The 16681-nt window shown below is 38.1% G+C and overlaps 1 protein-coding gene across 5 annotated transcripts in view; it reads right to left on the bottom strand.

Annotated features, from left to right (window-relative positions):
- The window catches only part of LOC132908710 (fasciclin-2), a 237751-nt gene that overhangs the window by 91700 nt on the left and 129370 nt on the right, over positions 1 to 16681 (bottom strand). For 4 of the 5 annotated variants that reach the window (XM_060962969.1, XM_060962965.1, XM_060962967.1 and 1 more), the window contains exons 1-2: positions 9333 to 9515; positions 4881 to 5046 (exon numbers count right to left, since the gene is read on the bottom strand). In XM_060962969.1, the coding sequence (XP_060818952.1) occupies positions 4881 to 5046; positions 9333 to 9423 (257 nt within the window). In that variant the 5' untranslated portion in view covers positions 9424 to 9515. Of the gene's footprint in view, positions 1 to 4880; positions 5047 to 9332; positions 9516 to 16681 lie in introns of those variants that run through there. The other variant, XM_060962966.1, reaches the window with a different exon arrangement.

Raw genomic sequence — 16681 nt, 5'->3', positions numbered from 1 at the left:
TTGTACATGGAATATCGAATATGATTCATATTTCTAAACCATCGTTTCGAGCAATCGAATCATGTTAGTAACAAAAGTAATCAAAATTGTATTTGAAGATTCTTGGGATAAATTTAAAGGCCTGTAACAATATCTAGTTTCTTTTACAAAATGGTTCTTGCTAATAGCACTTAATAAATACTGAAAATAATAAGACTAGTCTCACCTACATCGCGCAATATAAATTCTAAATTACAATTTATCAGTAGCATAAAAGATAGTTGGTTTACTTTTGACATAGCCAATTCTATATGAGCTATACTATTTGCGAATTTTCTGTCAGTAGAGTTTTCTCTACTAAACAAACATTCGTTAAGCTTTCACCCACGTAACAGTCCAACATCACCTTCGACCGCAAGTAGTAACAGCCTGTAACGACCAGCCACGTATCCCGATTACTCAACTTCAACCTTTTCTCAGCCCCTATTTCTACGAACATCCATGAGATCACCTTAAGCGGAGTTAACCAAAAAGAGAACATTTTACGGACGATTACGGTACACTGAGAAGTGGCACGTGGAATCGGGAAACTGAGAGAGAAGACAAACGAAAGACAGGAAATGGGTGAAAACAGAGAAGAATGTGTTTCGTATGTATAGCGTTGCTTCTAAGTTAGTGGCCACAGTGTTTATTACTGTAAATTAAGAATTTGTGAAAAATTTGAAGATATAAAAATACACATGTAACAAACATAACTTCTCATTACACAAACCTTTGCTCGAGTTCCGTTTCTTTAATTGCATTCGCGAAAAATAAGAATTCGTATCAACATCAAAGATCTACAATAAAGTAGAATATAAAGCTATCTCGAATATTTCCATAATATTCGTATAATTCTTCCATCATCTTTCTACGATTTCCTCATTAAATCGCTAATTGCGTGAAAAAAGAGCAAGTGTCCACGAACTTTCGAGCTGCGGTGTATTACGCGACGATGCAGGGGAGATAGCAGCGTTAGCCGAACGATAATGCAATAATACCCTTTCTTCTTGCCTAATCGGTGAACACGGGCAGTAAGTACGATTAATGAAACGGTTCTCGAGCGGGTACACGCGTCCCGCGCTGAATTTATCGGCCATTACTCGCCGCGACGAGCGGACATAATTATGCAAATCGCTCGGGGTCCGCGTAATCGAGCAAACACGCGATCCGACGAATCAGTTACCGAGGTTAACGCTCGTTGGATTGTTTGATCGCGGGGTTCAATATTTGCAAGACGCACGCCGCGATACATTATTTAGCCATGGAAGGATAGATCCTCGACGTTCGTCAGTAAACGCACAGGATCGCACGGAAGACGCGATTACACGCGATCAACGAATGGGTACACAAATGTATAATACACGATGAATGGTTTCGTTGATCCAGTGCTGTGCGAGCTGAGTATCAGGGAAGTGTACTTTTCCAAGCCCCTGTGATATTATTACGTACTACTGTTATTACACGTTTCAAATTAATTGCATGCCCAAGGCCACTTTCCCTTTCTACTTCGTAGATAATATTAGATTGTTCGAAAAATGTCTTTCTTTTACGCACACGTCTTTTACAACGATGCATCTTCGTACTAACATGAAACCTAATCTGTCGAACGTTGTGATCTTTATTTTGATGGAAGAAAATGGATTATACGTAATTCGATAAAATAATATGAAGCGAAAAATGTTGTGCATCCATTATTTCCTTATAAAACGAAAGAAACTTTTCAGACGACCTAATATATAGCGGGGACTAATGGAAGAAGGAAGAACATAATATGTATATCGTAGCTTATAAAATAATCGGAATTTGGGAATTTTTATTGTAGGAATTGTGGTATTGCGAGTTAAATTTTATAATTTTTACAGTAATTATAAGAATCTGAGGTGTATATAAAAAATGAATACTTTCCATTTTTTAGAGTTTAATGTATTACTATCTGTAGTCCTAGGTAAAAGTCGAAAACGATAAGAGAATAGAATAATGTTTCATTTTGATGTATGAGAAAATAGGAAGCCGTGACATTATACATATATTGAAAAATAAGTTTTCATTTTCTGAGAAATGTCACAACTTGACATTTCTCTTTTCTTGCAGTCCACCCTTTCTACATTATCGAGTAGTGGAAGACTGTGACGAGGAAGGGTGCTATAAAAGTTAACATTTTATTTTTATGGCATAATAACGTACAATAAAAATAAGTTGAGAAGTTCCAATTACTTTACCTAACACCTAATTCAAAATACACACGATTACGCTATAAATAAATAATACTATAATAAAAAAATAACATGTCAACTTTTCTATTATTATCCTTTTCTCCCCGATTATGGCTCGCTATATCCATAAAATAAAAGAGGAAATTGGCTTTGAGTATCGAATTAATTTCAAGCATGCGGTAGAATATCATTTCAAATGGATCCATAATTCTAATTTATTCGGCGAAATTTCCCTTTTGCTTCCACGAACAGCTCCCATTCGGATCGTTTCGAGAAACATCGCAGTCTGGTAGAAGCATATAATTGCTCAGGTGGCCGTTGTTATCATTGAATGACGTGTGGCGAGCGTCGTCTTATTTAACTTCTAAATAGCATGGCTATGGGTTTTCTTATATCAACGAACGGTATACGGTACACGTGGCACAGAGGCAGTGGGTTTGGCTCTGTTTAACTATTCAAATACAAGTTAGTTTGGCTACGGAAGGCGGAAACTTTTCTCGAACGGCTTAATGAGCAACGCTTAGCTCGCGGGCTGACCTGCAGCAATTAAGAGCTCCATCGAGGGGCTGTAGTAGACGTAAATCAGTCACGGGGGGAGTGAAGGTACAGGGTTGATGGTTGCATGGTGTGTGTGCACGTTGCTCGATGGTATCTATCAGGTATTTGCATGAATCGACTCATGAAAGTATTTGAATACCTATCGTAGCAAACTTTTACGCGCTTATTGTTTCCGTTATACGAAACATTTTAAATTGGCACTGTTATGAGAGACAACTTCGTGATTATAAATATTAATCAAGTTGGAATCCTTCCAATGTTGGAATACTTTCGTGAGACTGTGTATTCGTACAAAGAAAATGAACATTTTCTAACAATAATTTTGGTGAATGGAAATTCTATCTATATATTGGTATGTATATATATATATGTATATGTAATATTTATTTAAGGGGGACGATTATCGGAGAACAGAAAGGGACTTGGCAATGACACTACGGGGTTACGTGTAAAAGTCTTGAATGGAGTTTTGTATACTCGCCTTTCCACCGGCAAGACGACGAGTCTGTGTGCAAAATAAGTGACAGAAATTCGTTAAATTAGTGCGATGTGTCGATCGTGTCTCTATTCGTGTGTTATTCTCACAGAGAAAAAAATGGGAAAAAAATGTGAGTTACGTTAGTTGAGCGTGTATATTGGGCGAGGTATAATTTTTTTAAATCTATATCTATACTTATACATGTTTTATATATTTATTCGTATGTTTTCTTATAGTAGCAATTAAATATAATAAAAATTAGAAAATTTTATCAACAAAGTATTTTCAGCATTGTATTCGATTGTAAGAAAATAAAGATATCATGTTAATATTTTTATATGATTATAATTAAGAAAGAATACATTTTTTTACCTTTATCAATTTTCTCACAAAAATAGGAAGAGAAAAATATTTGGTTTTATATATTCGACAGAAATTTTTATGAAAACTCGTAATATTTGAATCTGCATAAATTACACCACATCCATTATACTCTTCTTCCAATTATCTGCTAAAGGCGGCTCTGTTATTGTCAAAAAAAGCTCGGAAGCGTGAACTTCCCTTGCTCGTATATTCTCGTCTGACTTGACAAACGTTTGTTTGCGTTGTAACAACGCTTTCTACTGTTCTTTCTATTTTCCTGCCTCACAGCATCTCGCTTGAGTTATGATTGCACGTCAAGCGTCGATGTTTACAGAAGGTCTTAATATTCATTACACCTACGAAATTGCACGTATACTTTTCAGTTACTCCAGAGAAACGAATTGGTTCGTATTATATCATTTTAAATAAATATTCCTGTCATATTTTCGTTTAAATTGAACGAATAGCTAGAATTGAGTCTACGTTAAAAAGATACTGAGACTGTATTAATTTACCAGTATTTATTTATCAATCAGATTGAAGTATTGAATCCCATTCCCTTTAAATTTACTTAAAAACACTTATAAATCGAATTAAAGTTCCTCGGAATTCGTTGAATTTCTCTGCGTAGAATTATTTTTCATTCTCGTTATTACTGCAGCAACTGATTTTTCATAATTAAACGAACGATAGCGCAAGAAGCAAAGTTTAAAAATGACGTTCTTTAATTTCGTTTCACTGCAATTAAATTCTACGATCTTCACGAGATTAAATTCTACCTGGAAGACAATTTTCTACAGCTACCCTATTTCTGTCTCGTCCATTTAGACGAAGCACACGTTTCGAAGCGAACCTAAATCTAGAAATACCAAAATTCTACATCGATTTACCAGTCGCAAAACTCAATCTATCCGCGGTACTTAAAACTATCCTCAAGTTGAAGCACTATGAAGCTATCTCCAACAGATGTTAAAAGCGCGTAATTTGTTCTCAAAATGTACTCTCGTAAAATCAACCCTCTTAAATTCCCCATAAACATCCTACAGTCGTCACGATCACCATTACACAAATTATCGCCGTTACAACCCTTTCCAGACGAGAATATACTGCATTGCATATACAATGGCAAGGAGCCAACGTATGTTCCAAAAAAAAAAAAAAAGAAAAAAATTACAAAATTAGTTCTAACGTGACATTTAATCAATTAGGCCCTATGTGGTTATAGTTATAACGTTCATTGTACGTACTTGAGCGATTCGATCACGTGATCCTGGGGGTCGATCCATTGCATGTCCTTGATCAGCTTGGTGTCGTCGACTTTCGGTTTGCACGTCAGGATGATGCTGGACCCGATTGGCCTCGTCTGTGTATCCCCGCTTGGCATGATCTCCAAGGAAGGGTCTTTCGCATAAGCTGCAGGCAAAATCGAGAAGCGGCCGCTCGTTAGACTGACACAAAATGGATCGTTAACGCGAGGTTTTATTCAAAGGGAAAGACATGGAACTTGTATAATTTTAAGGAGAAAAGAAACGGGGAATTTCTTGACGCGATCTGAATACGCTGCATTAATCGGCGCCGGGTAATTGCATGTAATTCTATAATAACGACCCGATTACATCTCGTCCCGGGAAATCGGCACTGATTTTTCCAGACACCTTTAAAGGCGCTTCGACTAACGCACACTTATATCCGCTTGATAATTACGCAGTGTTATTTTCGTGGCGATCTGCGTGTTTACGACGCGTTTTCGATGTCGTGCCGTGCCATGGTGTGAAATTGGCTAATTTTGATGAGATAACGAGGTTGAGTTTCTTGGGTCTAACGAAATTTAAAGCCATAGGCTACAAGTGGGAGAAATTGTTCGCACGTGAAATTTTATGTTGAGGCTTATTTGTATTTATATACGTGGTAGCATGTTTATTTATAGTATAAGCAATATAAATAACTATTTGAATTTATTTTTTTATATAGAATTAGTTTTAGTGAGTTAACGAATCTTATGTCGTTGTCGAGGGAGGAAAATTGATCGATTGTTCGCAAGTTCTCATTTTAAGAAGACCAAGAGCTTATGGCCGATATAAATAAATTGCTCGGTGATAGAATCATGACAAAATTATCCATATGATAAAATAAAATAAAATATAATTATTATATTAAATTCAAATATTATTTAGAAAATAAAACATCTGCTGACAAAAGCAACGTTAACTTCTAAGGAAATGTTAAAAATATCATTGCTACGTTGCAACGAAAAACATACTTAATTTAAAATCTATGACGATACCACGTGTCTACAATCTCTTTAGGAATACAAAACGCTTGTTGAAACATATTGCGGTAACTTCTACCATATCTTGAAGCAAACACAGGGAGCAACAGAGGGCGAGAACGGGTAAAAAGTGGTGCAAATTGACACAGAAAAATGTGCGCAAACAGAGAGAATAACGGCGAACACGGAACAAAGAGCAATCACGGGGGTGGAAAAAAAATTGTCTGTGGTTTACGACTCTTTTCTAGAATACACCGTACACACATTGTACGGTGAAAAAATGTCGTCCATCAAGTCCGTTTTCTGTAATACCATCTGATGTCACACGACGCATTTCCTTTTTGAAATATTATTTTCATTCACAAAAGAATGAGACGTTTAAAAAATAATTTCCATAACATGTATATACCAATTTCTAAAAAGTACCAAACCATATAAAAATATTAAAAGGAAAAATATATTTTACATTTAAAAATGGATTTTCAATAAATTAAAATAATATAGTTTATAATGAGATTTTTTGGGTATCTCACAATTTCTTCTGATATTTTAAAATCTTGTGATAGTGAAAAAGATTAAATTTGTATGTACATAACCCAGTTTGCCTACGGAGCATGAAGAAATTGTTTGTCACGACATTATTTTAAAGTCTGATTCACAGTAACGATTGAATCGAGGATTTTCAGTTTCTTTCAAGTTGATCAAGATGTAAGATTTTACCGAGGCATTCGCACTAAACGATCAGAAAAAATAAAATCTCGTCGCAGTGTCTTTCATTTTATACTGTTATATCGTCCCTGTTTCTATCCACAATTTCGTTTTGTCAGATATGTCACAATATTTCTTGTCACTGAAATCACATATATAGTTCGCTGTAATTTCCTACAGATTCGATTAAACGCTCATCCTCCATATTCCTTCCCCACTATTGACCACGGTCTTGATCGCAAGCCACAGCTAACAGGTTTCTATTTGACTTAACCGAATCGCCTATTGTGTGCTCTCATTGGATTACATGTAAGCGATTTTGATCAGTAACTATGACTTAACGTAATTTGACCGTACCGTCATCGCAAGTGTGAACGAAGCTTTAATTTCCCACAAGCGTATACGCAACAGCAGGCTGACGATAATATCGTTTAAACAGGGAAAGGCTTGTACTCGTAGCTTTAACCAATCGCAAAATTTTTAATTTTTATCTTGAGTAATAATTACTACGAATTAATAACTACCCGCGGATATTTATGCATTTATAGTTAAATATAGCTTAAAACTAATTTTGAAGTGTGAAAATTTAGAAAATCCACGTAAAGATATCGATATAGGTAAAATATTCCGAGTAGAACTATTATTATAATATTCACTAGATAGGACGAACTTCTACTCTTTGGTAATATTTACAAAAATATGAAATTTTCCTAATCCGCAGCCCGAGAATTGCAAACTAAGTTCAGTTGAACTTGGTAGCAGAACATTTTCATTCTTTCGAGTAAAGTTCGCCACTCTGTACTATTACAGTGAAACGAGAGTTCGCTCTCCAGTACGTCTTCTATTAGATTTATTATTTCAAAAGGTAGAAAAAACACGCGGAAGTAATTCAAGGGAAACAATCGTAGAACAAGTAACATAATACAAAGAGGGAAAGCGGATTACGTGTACCTACAGGGGTTGTAGAAAATTGTCTCTGACTCACGACGTAGTTACACGACATATACTCCTGCCACAATGCATTATTGTGAGTCATAACTGTTTTCAAGTCGTATACCTCTAATCACAACGATTCGAGTTATTCGTGGCACAGCACCAACGTCCACGAGTTACTCGAACGAGACATGGGATCTACGTGGTTAGGTTTAGGTTAGGGTTAGGGTTAGGTTTAGGTTTAGCTTAGGGTTAGGTTAATCCGGTATCATCCGCCGCCCTTCTCCCAGAGGGTGCGGGGCGTCTGTGAAGTTTTGCCGCACGTGAAAAAAGGGGTAAGTTAGGCTTAGAAACTTAAACATTTCTGGAATTTAGAAAAAGAAACAAGCTCATGATCGATTTCCACGAGTCCTGACGCCAATATATCTGTTACAGTCGACTCCTTTATAGAGGAGATGCACGCGTCAAGGTCGACGCATCGTCGATCCATTTCCAAGAGTATTGTATTGCCGATAGTGGCAACCAGAAATGTTATCATGTTTAGGCTCGATGACTGTTTTGAGCGATGATACTCTTCAGGATTAGCGCGCTTCTAACAATAAGAGACACTTTCTATTGTCCTTGTCCACCGTAGACGATCGCGTGCATGGAGCTGATTACTCGGAAATACTCTGCAGCTCACGATGTCCCATGAAGTACATGGAAAGCGATAAGCCTTTTCTAGGGACATCTGACCACGTATTTGGCGAACTGGTAAACTGTCTAGTACGAGGGCTGACGATGTGTTAAAAAGCTCGATGTCCCGGAACTTTCGTGAGATCCAGATCGCTGAAGATCGACGTGCGTGTTATTTAACCAGTTAACTATGGAATTTAATTTTAGAAATCTCTCGTGGTGTCCGATAGTCGAGTGTTTAACTAAATACAAGCGACGACGACTATACGCGTCAAACGCACCGAAATAAAGTTTCTGTTCCACGTGTATACTCGTCACACGCAGTTAACTGGTTGATATATCTTCATTGAAATTTGCATTCGCTCCCGAGTGCTTTGAAAGGAGACGATGTGTAAAGTAAACGATGACACGATATTTAGGTGAAATTGTTACATATATGTTTCTGTAAGATCTGCTCAAAGAAAGTGTTAATTCTACGTGTTTAGTAGCTGCAAAAGTTATAAGAAGATCGTATTAATTATTGTTGAAGTAGTCACCACTTTTAAGAAAACTCTACATCTAGTTTTCTCAAGCACTGAAGCCATCGACAACGTATAGACAAAAGACTGGGACGAAGGCAGACCACGAACAATAGACAGGCGACGATGGCTTCAGGGCTTTCAGTCATAGGATAACACTGCTAGCGAATCTGGACCAGCTCAAATTATATTCCGATTTGTATTTACACTTCTGTATTAAAATATATTTTCTACCTTACAATTTATCCACGCGTTCCTTCGTTCACACATTTAATAACCTCAACGATTATAACTAAATTGCAATTATACTAACAATTTTCAAATACTTTTCCTTGTGTTAGTTTGTGAGTCAGCAAAGTATTGAATTATCTATTCCTTTGATCAACTGTAAAATTCTAATAAATTTTACTTCGTTTAGATATCTTGCATTAGAAAACGCGTATAGCACGAATGAAATGATAGATTTATAAATAAAATAACTATAAAATAAAACCACTGGGGAATAACATTAAATCCGACCGATTGGGTCATCCTTCTCGTTAGACCATTACTGCAGACGATCTGAATGAATGCAACGGTTGATCCAACCTTCTTACCCAAACGATTGAAAGCACGTGGTGGTGGTGTGGCCCTGAGGACGTATAAGCACAGCACGGAAATGCAGATCGACGTCTCGGCGGCGCCCATCCTCGCGAAGCTTGGCGGATGCCACGAGTGCTTTTACGACGACATACGTGCGTCAACTATGACGCCGGAATGCGGCTGGTTATGCCGGCGTAACACGCAACCATCCTTGGGTGCCCCGCCGGTACGCACAACAGGAAGCCAGAATTAAGCTAATTAATCGTGACGAGCGAAAGTACGGAATTGGCCTAACTAGGAAACGTTCCGAGAGGCATGTCTCTTGTCGCTAGCCGACTAAACCTTTACGCGTGTCTACGGAAGGATCGACAGCAATTTGCCAGTGGAATCTTGCAGCTCGCGCTAGAAATCTTCCAATTTGTTTCAAGGAATAAATCTTAGGTCTTTTCCTTTCACGTAACACACGTACGGGACTTTTGGATTAGCCTGTGTTAATTTAATAGGCTTGTAATTAAAATTATGGATAGTGCGAGTCGGTGAATCTTCGAATACGCTTGGAAAAATATGTGTTAGGTTTGTAGCTTCATACGAGATTTATATAGATTGTTGATTTAACAAGTTATCGATAGAAAGCATAGAAATAGCGCGCTGGATGAAAAATAGCGAGATGAATCTTCGGATTTGCTTTGAAAAATCTATGGCTCGTGTAAGATTTATACAAGATTTTTACATTAGACTTAGTTTAACGTGTTACGATGCTGAATATCAACCCTCTTGCATCACCTGTAACCCAGCAATTGATTTCAATCGTCGATTAAAACTAACCATCTAAAACAACATCGTCCAACGGTTTGAAGCTGTATGAAAAAACAAGCAAATCCATAAACGCGTAATCCATGTGAAATTGACAAAGAAGAACAACCGCTGTTCCGAACAATTGATTCTCATAACAATCAACAACGTTGGCATAGCAATTCGCCGAAAAAGCCACGGTCATCCGGCTATTTCGCTGCGTGTGATGCGAATTCGCGGCTGACGTAACCGGTGCGCGTTACGAAAATTGAAACTGTGTCAAATGAAACGGCTTGTTAAAAAAAAGATGTCGTTCTCGCTTTACAGCATTGTTTGCTCGTGGGACAGCCATTTTGCGGCGAGATATTCGCACATTGAATACCACGGTACGGCAATTAATTCGATGAAAGAGGAACAACAACATGGTTCGCGAGACCAACTGGAAGCGAAAACGTTTCGTGAGACGAGATGAGGGGAAGCAAGCCAGTTACACATGTATATAATTTCCGGTCTGTGGTAGGGTCAAGGACGCGGAAATACCGACGTCGGACGCCACTGGAATGGCATCTTCAGAGAGAAACTTCTTTAATTAAGGTGGAAGATGCGTCGAATCGAGACTTGGCCCAGACTCTCGTTATCAAAGTATCGAACTTTCACGACGCGTTTTCGTAAAGTGCTTGGGGGTGGATTATGGGAAGACAAAAATTGGAGGGCGTTACGTAGCGGAAGAACGCTTCCGAGATACTTTTTATAGCGTAGTAGATTGATGTTGGACGACTGGCTTGATGCAGCGTGAAAGATAGCGAGGTTAGAGGAACAAGACGTTTTAGGCGACGTTTTGATAGACTTTCATGGGTTGTGATTGATGTCTGACGCTCTTACTTGTAAATTAGATTTTAAATGGCGTTATTTTTATCAGTAGCAGATAGAATAGTTTCTGTGTCTATTACAAGCTGTCTTGTTCTATAAGTTAGTCAATTTCAGAAGACGCACGTTTCATTCAAAAGTCTGTCGGGTTTCATGGTTTCAGTTTAGTTCGTATACAATTCCTTTCTTCTTTCTGTCTTTCTAAAATCTACTGTATACGCGTCTCTGTTTCGTTGTTGTCGATTTCTTAATTCTAGTTGAATTGAGGAGAAGAGATCGGATCGGAAGAATCACGTTGAAAGCTGCCGTAATAAAATAAAAGAAAGCTCCGATAACACATATGAAATACCGAAAAATATATTTTTTAATATTCGATCTTCTATTTCTCACTATTATATAATGCTACGCGTTTTCAATGGAACATCGGGTTCAAGATATCATAGGGAGAGTTCAGGCAAAGCAAGTCAGATAGTTAACGAGTGAACCAAACGGTACATAATTCGAGAAACGTTCTCGGGCTTACAAGAAGGATGATTCAAACGGAAAGTCCAATTTTCGGTCTTATGGTCTCCTCGTTTCGCGATAAGAAGTTCAGCGATCGACGAAGAGGGAGAGACAGATTTTGGCTTCGAAACAAGGATTACGAACCCCGTGAGAGGGAAATAGCCTGGTTCGAGACAGCTTATTTGTTGAAGTCGTTTAGGGAAACAACGGCACATGGTTGTGATAAGGCTGGCGAATTCATCATTTCCGGATCGCTTAGTCAAAAGGAGGAGTAGTAAAACGCGTGACACAAAGGGAGAGAAAATGAAAAGGTTCTCGTCTTCTTACACTGTTGGTACACGCCTTTAGGCATGACTAATAAGATGCTGCAAGAGCAGACGTTCGATTATATAAATGAGATGCTCGTGGTAATGATCGCCCCGGATGCTTGCCTACCTCCGAATGGCCATTATCGTTGCTCCATTATCTCGTGATTTAACGAAATTTCCGGTTGGAACTACGGCGAGACTTGATGAGCTTCGCTATAAACGATATCAATTATCGTTAAATCTTAATTGTTTGTATAAGGAATCAGGATTTTCTGTTCGAGTTCAGATATAGCTAACCCGTTATATAGGTGCAGTTTATATTTAATTTAAATATGAGTTGTACAGAAGCAGAAAATTGCATTTATGTAATTGTATTTACGTGTTTGGAATCACAAGACACAAAGAGGAGATTGTATTTATTATTATCAATTGTATTTTGTGATTTATCGTCAACTGTTTTATCATCAGTTTAAAGCATCCGAAATACATATAGTCGATTTTCATTATCTAAGTTCAATTATCTATATTCGTAAAGATCTAAAATTGCATAAATATTTACAGTTTAGATATGACGATCTATATATTTGAAATACTGCAGACAGCGACAACGATATAAATTTAATTGAAAGAGCAAATAAAATAGAGCGTGTATGCGTAATAAAATAAAATATGTGAATAATTCATACATTTAATTGAATTTAAAGTTGCCACCTTATATATAGAACAGAAAATGTGATTTACCATATTTATATGCAAAAATGATCGATCCTGTTCGATTGTTTTTCTCTCTTAAAGACACTTGAATATCCAGGCCATAAATAGAATAACGAAAAAAATCACAAATCCACCACTTCCATAACCATTTTTAATTCTCCCACTTTGTTTTCTGTCGATGTATCACACACCATTAATATCTCGCCGTAGCAGCAATATTTCGTTGGTCACAATGGACGTCGTCGGCCCCAAAAACTGCGCCATAATTTATGACTCTGCGAAACACGTCGACTATTACGTCATATAACAGGCCAACGGAAGATAGCTGGGGAAACCGCCCACTCATCGTAGCGCCCTCGATCATTATGATGTTATACGAAACTCATTCGACGACCATTCAACGACTATCGTACACAAAGCTATCCAAAAGATCCACTCTTGTGCATCCTATGATCGTTTTACAAATTCGTCTGATTCATCCCAATATCATCCGTAAACCTACCCCGCGTGTATTTACAATAAGACGCCGCTGTCTGACCCTCGGAACCCTTGAATTCGTCGTCTCTGACGAAGCACCACGTCCATCCGCCTTGGTCCGTGCAATTCCCTTCGAAGTTTTCGCGAAGATATCCGGTAATTGGCCCGGGGCTTCATCAGAATCGTCTTCGAGGGTAAGAGAACGACCCTGAGAATCAGTCAGGGGTCGGAAAAGAAGGTATACGAAAATGGACCAGGAAGCAGCGTGACAGAGGGATATGGTTGGCGATGAGAAGGGAAGAGAGAGAAATATAAGGTAAGAAGGTTTGCGAAAGAGGGAGATTAAAGGAAGAGGGAAGTGGAGTAGAGAGGGGCGAATGTTTAAGGGTCAGGAAGAAAGGAAGAGAAGGTGAAATAAGCTCAGAAGAGAAAGGAAAGTAGATCAAGGTCTGTGTCAGAGAAAGGTAGACATTCTTCTTCGAATGAAAATTGATATCCAGAGGAAGGTGACCCGAGGCGGAAGATGCGTATAAAAAATAAAAGAAAAACAAGGAAGATGAAACAGAGAAAGATGATGGGACAAACTAAGGGATAGAAAGGAAGAGAAGAAAAATGAACCAAGGAGGTTTATGCCGCGGAGAGTGAAGCCAAAAAAGGTTATGTTAAAAGAACATAGAGAATAAATTGAAAGAAGGGGAACAGCCGAGGGATAAGGAAGATCAGAAAAGGGAAAAAAATGAAACCTAACCCCAATCAAGAAGCGATACGATAGAAAAAGATAAAGGAACGAGGTCAAATAGAGAGAACCATAAGAAGATAGAAACAGAGAGACGACACCACCCTCCTAGGACATCTTATTTACGTTAGTTAGGGTTTGTTGGCATAGTCACCCGAGGGGCCATTCAGTGAACCCACCACCCTCTCTATTCCCAAATGCATCCACGTACATGTACGTATATCCCAAGATTTCCTCTCCATCTAGTTCTAGCTGCCTGTTACCTTCACCCACGCGTCAAACACCCTCTGTGCGTCTCCTACCAACCTATCAACCGAATGGACGTGTAGCCCAGCAAACTGCTACCTTAGAACCCAGCTAACCCAGCTTCGTTACTTACGCCGCCACCCTGTACGCGCGACGCAGCGGGAGTTAGAGCCGAGTAAACTCGGCGACATGTCACACGAGCTGGAAGAATTCGATCTGCCGAGGGTCTGGAAACAGAGGGTGGCCGAATTGGAAGAGGAGGGAGGATTTGATCAAATTCTGATATCGAATTGGCCGGGTAAGGGTGAAAAACGAGAGAGAGAGAGAGGGGGAGAGAGAATCCTCGTGAGGGTTTACGAAATTTTCGGAGCTAGCTACTTCGCGCAAACTTGTCAGACCAAGTTGCCAAGATTCTGCCCGGAAGTTGCGTTTACTACCGGTGATTGTTAGTTTTGATCCGGATGGAGCATGGAAATGGACCGTGTATTGTGTGTAAAGTTCTGATGGAGGAAAAGGGAGATAGGGAGAAACGCGCGATGGAAACTCGAGATTTGAGAAACGCGAGAACCTTGAAATCCAAAATTGTACTCGTCGCGCGATTGGAAATTCGTCTCCCTACTGGCGCGTTGCAACGAGTCCGAGTTTCGAACTTCACAAAGTTTATTTGTCAGTCGAATATCGCTGCCTGTTTATCGATATTGGACACCCTTGTACACTTTTATATCGGCAAACCCCTGTGTCTCTCGACGCTTCTTTCAATTTTTATTTGGTTTTCAATTTATTTTGTTTACTCCTCGGCGACTATTTTTATTTAAAAACGAAGAGTGGTTTGGAAAATGTTGAGTTAACCACTTAACACGTACCTACCATGAGAATCTAAATGTACATTTTCACGGCACGAAATTTATTCAAGATCTTTTACACATATGTTACGTAAATTGAAAATTCATTAAAAATTGATTGCATTGATAAAAATATACGCAAATTACGATAATAGTGAAAAACATAGATAGGTAAGTCTGTAAGTAACTCGATATTATACGAACCTCATTTTTGTAAGGTATATTCGCTTTAAGTTTCCCTGTACGTCTCTATACATATTAGATTATTTGGAAAATTCATGGGAAAAATCAGAAAAGATTTAACCAAGACGAGTGTTTTCTTGAAAAAATTGTCCATCTTTTTCGATAATATTTTGCGTGGCTTTTACAGGTTTGTATTTCTTTTTTTCTTAATATATATTATTCGTAAATTCCCTCGATAAGTGCCATAAAATATCAAATCAAACCGCTTGATAATATATTTAAATATCGAATACATCTCGGAAGCGAAAAATTGAAAAAGGAATTGAAAGAACTGCAGTTTAAATAAAAGGTAATACGTACATGAAAATTACGTGAAAACGGGATAATCTCGTTTATAATGATCGTGACAATCCTTTAATGTTAACGTCGTGTTTTGCATTTTCGCCCTTAATGTTAAAATGAAAATGCGTGCCGATCGTGAATTTCGTTTCGATTTAATTCATTTTGACCGACGCTGAACGAGAGAGAAACAAATTGGTACCGGAATCGGTGAAATAAAATACGGTTCAGTTATTTCCTTTTTGCATATCGGAACGTGCAATGCTACCGACTACCGGAATTAATTGAACAGTCAGGCGCGCTGCATGGAATTTTTTACCAAAGGAAATCGCGTTGTTCACCAGCTATATTGTTACGTTGTAACGAATACACAGGAAATATCGAAATGCCTCCAGTTTAACTTTTAACGAAATTAATATTTGAGATATCGACAACCTGTCTTCCCGTAAGCGACTAATTTCCTTCCCTTAATACACGCTAATAAGCCGATCAATTAATTGTAATATGAGCTGACAACCTTTCACTGAAAGAGTTTCACCATCGTTCATCTCGTACAGTACAATTTTCACCAATTCTTTAATTAGAATTAGTCCAACGATTTTACGAAATTCACAGTTTCCAAATATCTATAGAATCGTAGATGTTCTGTATATTGAAAATACACGTGTTCTACAGGCAACGGTTGATCTCTAAAAGAAGTCGAAATCTTTTTCGTTCCGCAATGAAACGCGTAAAATACGAATTAAGATTAGAAAAAATCGTCTATGAATTACTACGTATAACGGTGCATAACTCAATTTATAATTGTAGTAAATTATGTATTAAATATCTGGATAAACATAGACAACTCATACTTAAGTTACCCAAAATTATTAATTTAATACAATAACCGTAAAAAGTCTATAAACAAATCAAACAACCCTTAACGCCCCCCAAAAGATTACCCAAAATTATCAATTTAGTACAATAACCGTAAAAAGTCTATAAGCAAGTAAAACAACCCTTAACGACACATAAATAAGCAAACTACAAATGAAATCCATTCCATACCCTCGAACGACACCATCTCACACGTCATTTCCCACGAATCGTACCTCAAAAGAACTTTCCATCTCTTCCATCTGCTGACACACACGATTTGGAGTATCTTGGAATCGCGCACTCGAGCGCATCCCCATAATCGAGTTCCCTACTGTATTTAAATCGATCGTCTTCGTCTGAGAACAAAGGATTTCTTAAAAGAGGACGGGGGATGGAGGGGGGATGATGTTACGTCGTTTTCGCAAGGTCAAAGGAATCGTAGACGGAAGATTGGATTCGAAACCGATACGTCGAAGAGACACGGAAGAGGGTTG

The sequence above is a fragment of the Bombus pascuorum genome, chromosome 7 (genome assembly GCF_905332965.1).
Source record: "Bombus pascuorum chromosome 7, iyBomPasc1.1, whole genome shotgun sequence".
NCBI lineage: Eukaryota > Metazoa > Arthropoda > Insecta > Hymenoptera > Apidae > Bombus > Bombus pascuorum.
This window is presented reverse-complemented; position numbering and strand designations above follow the sequence as displayed.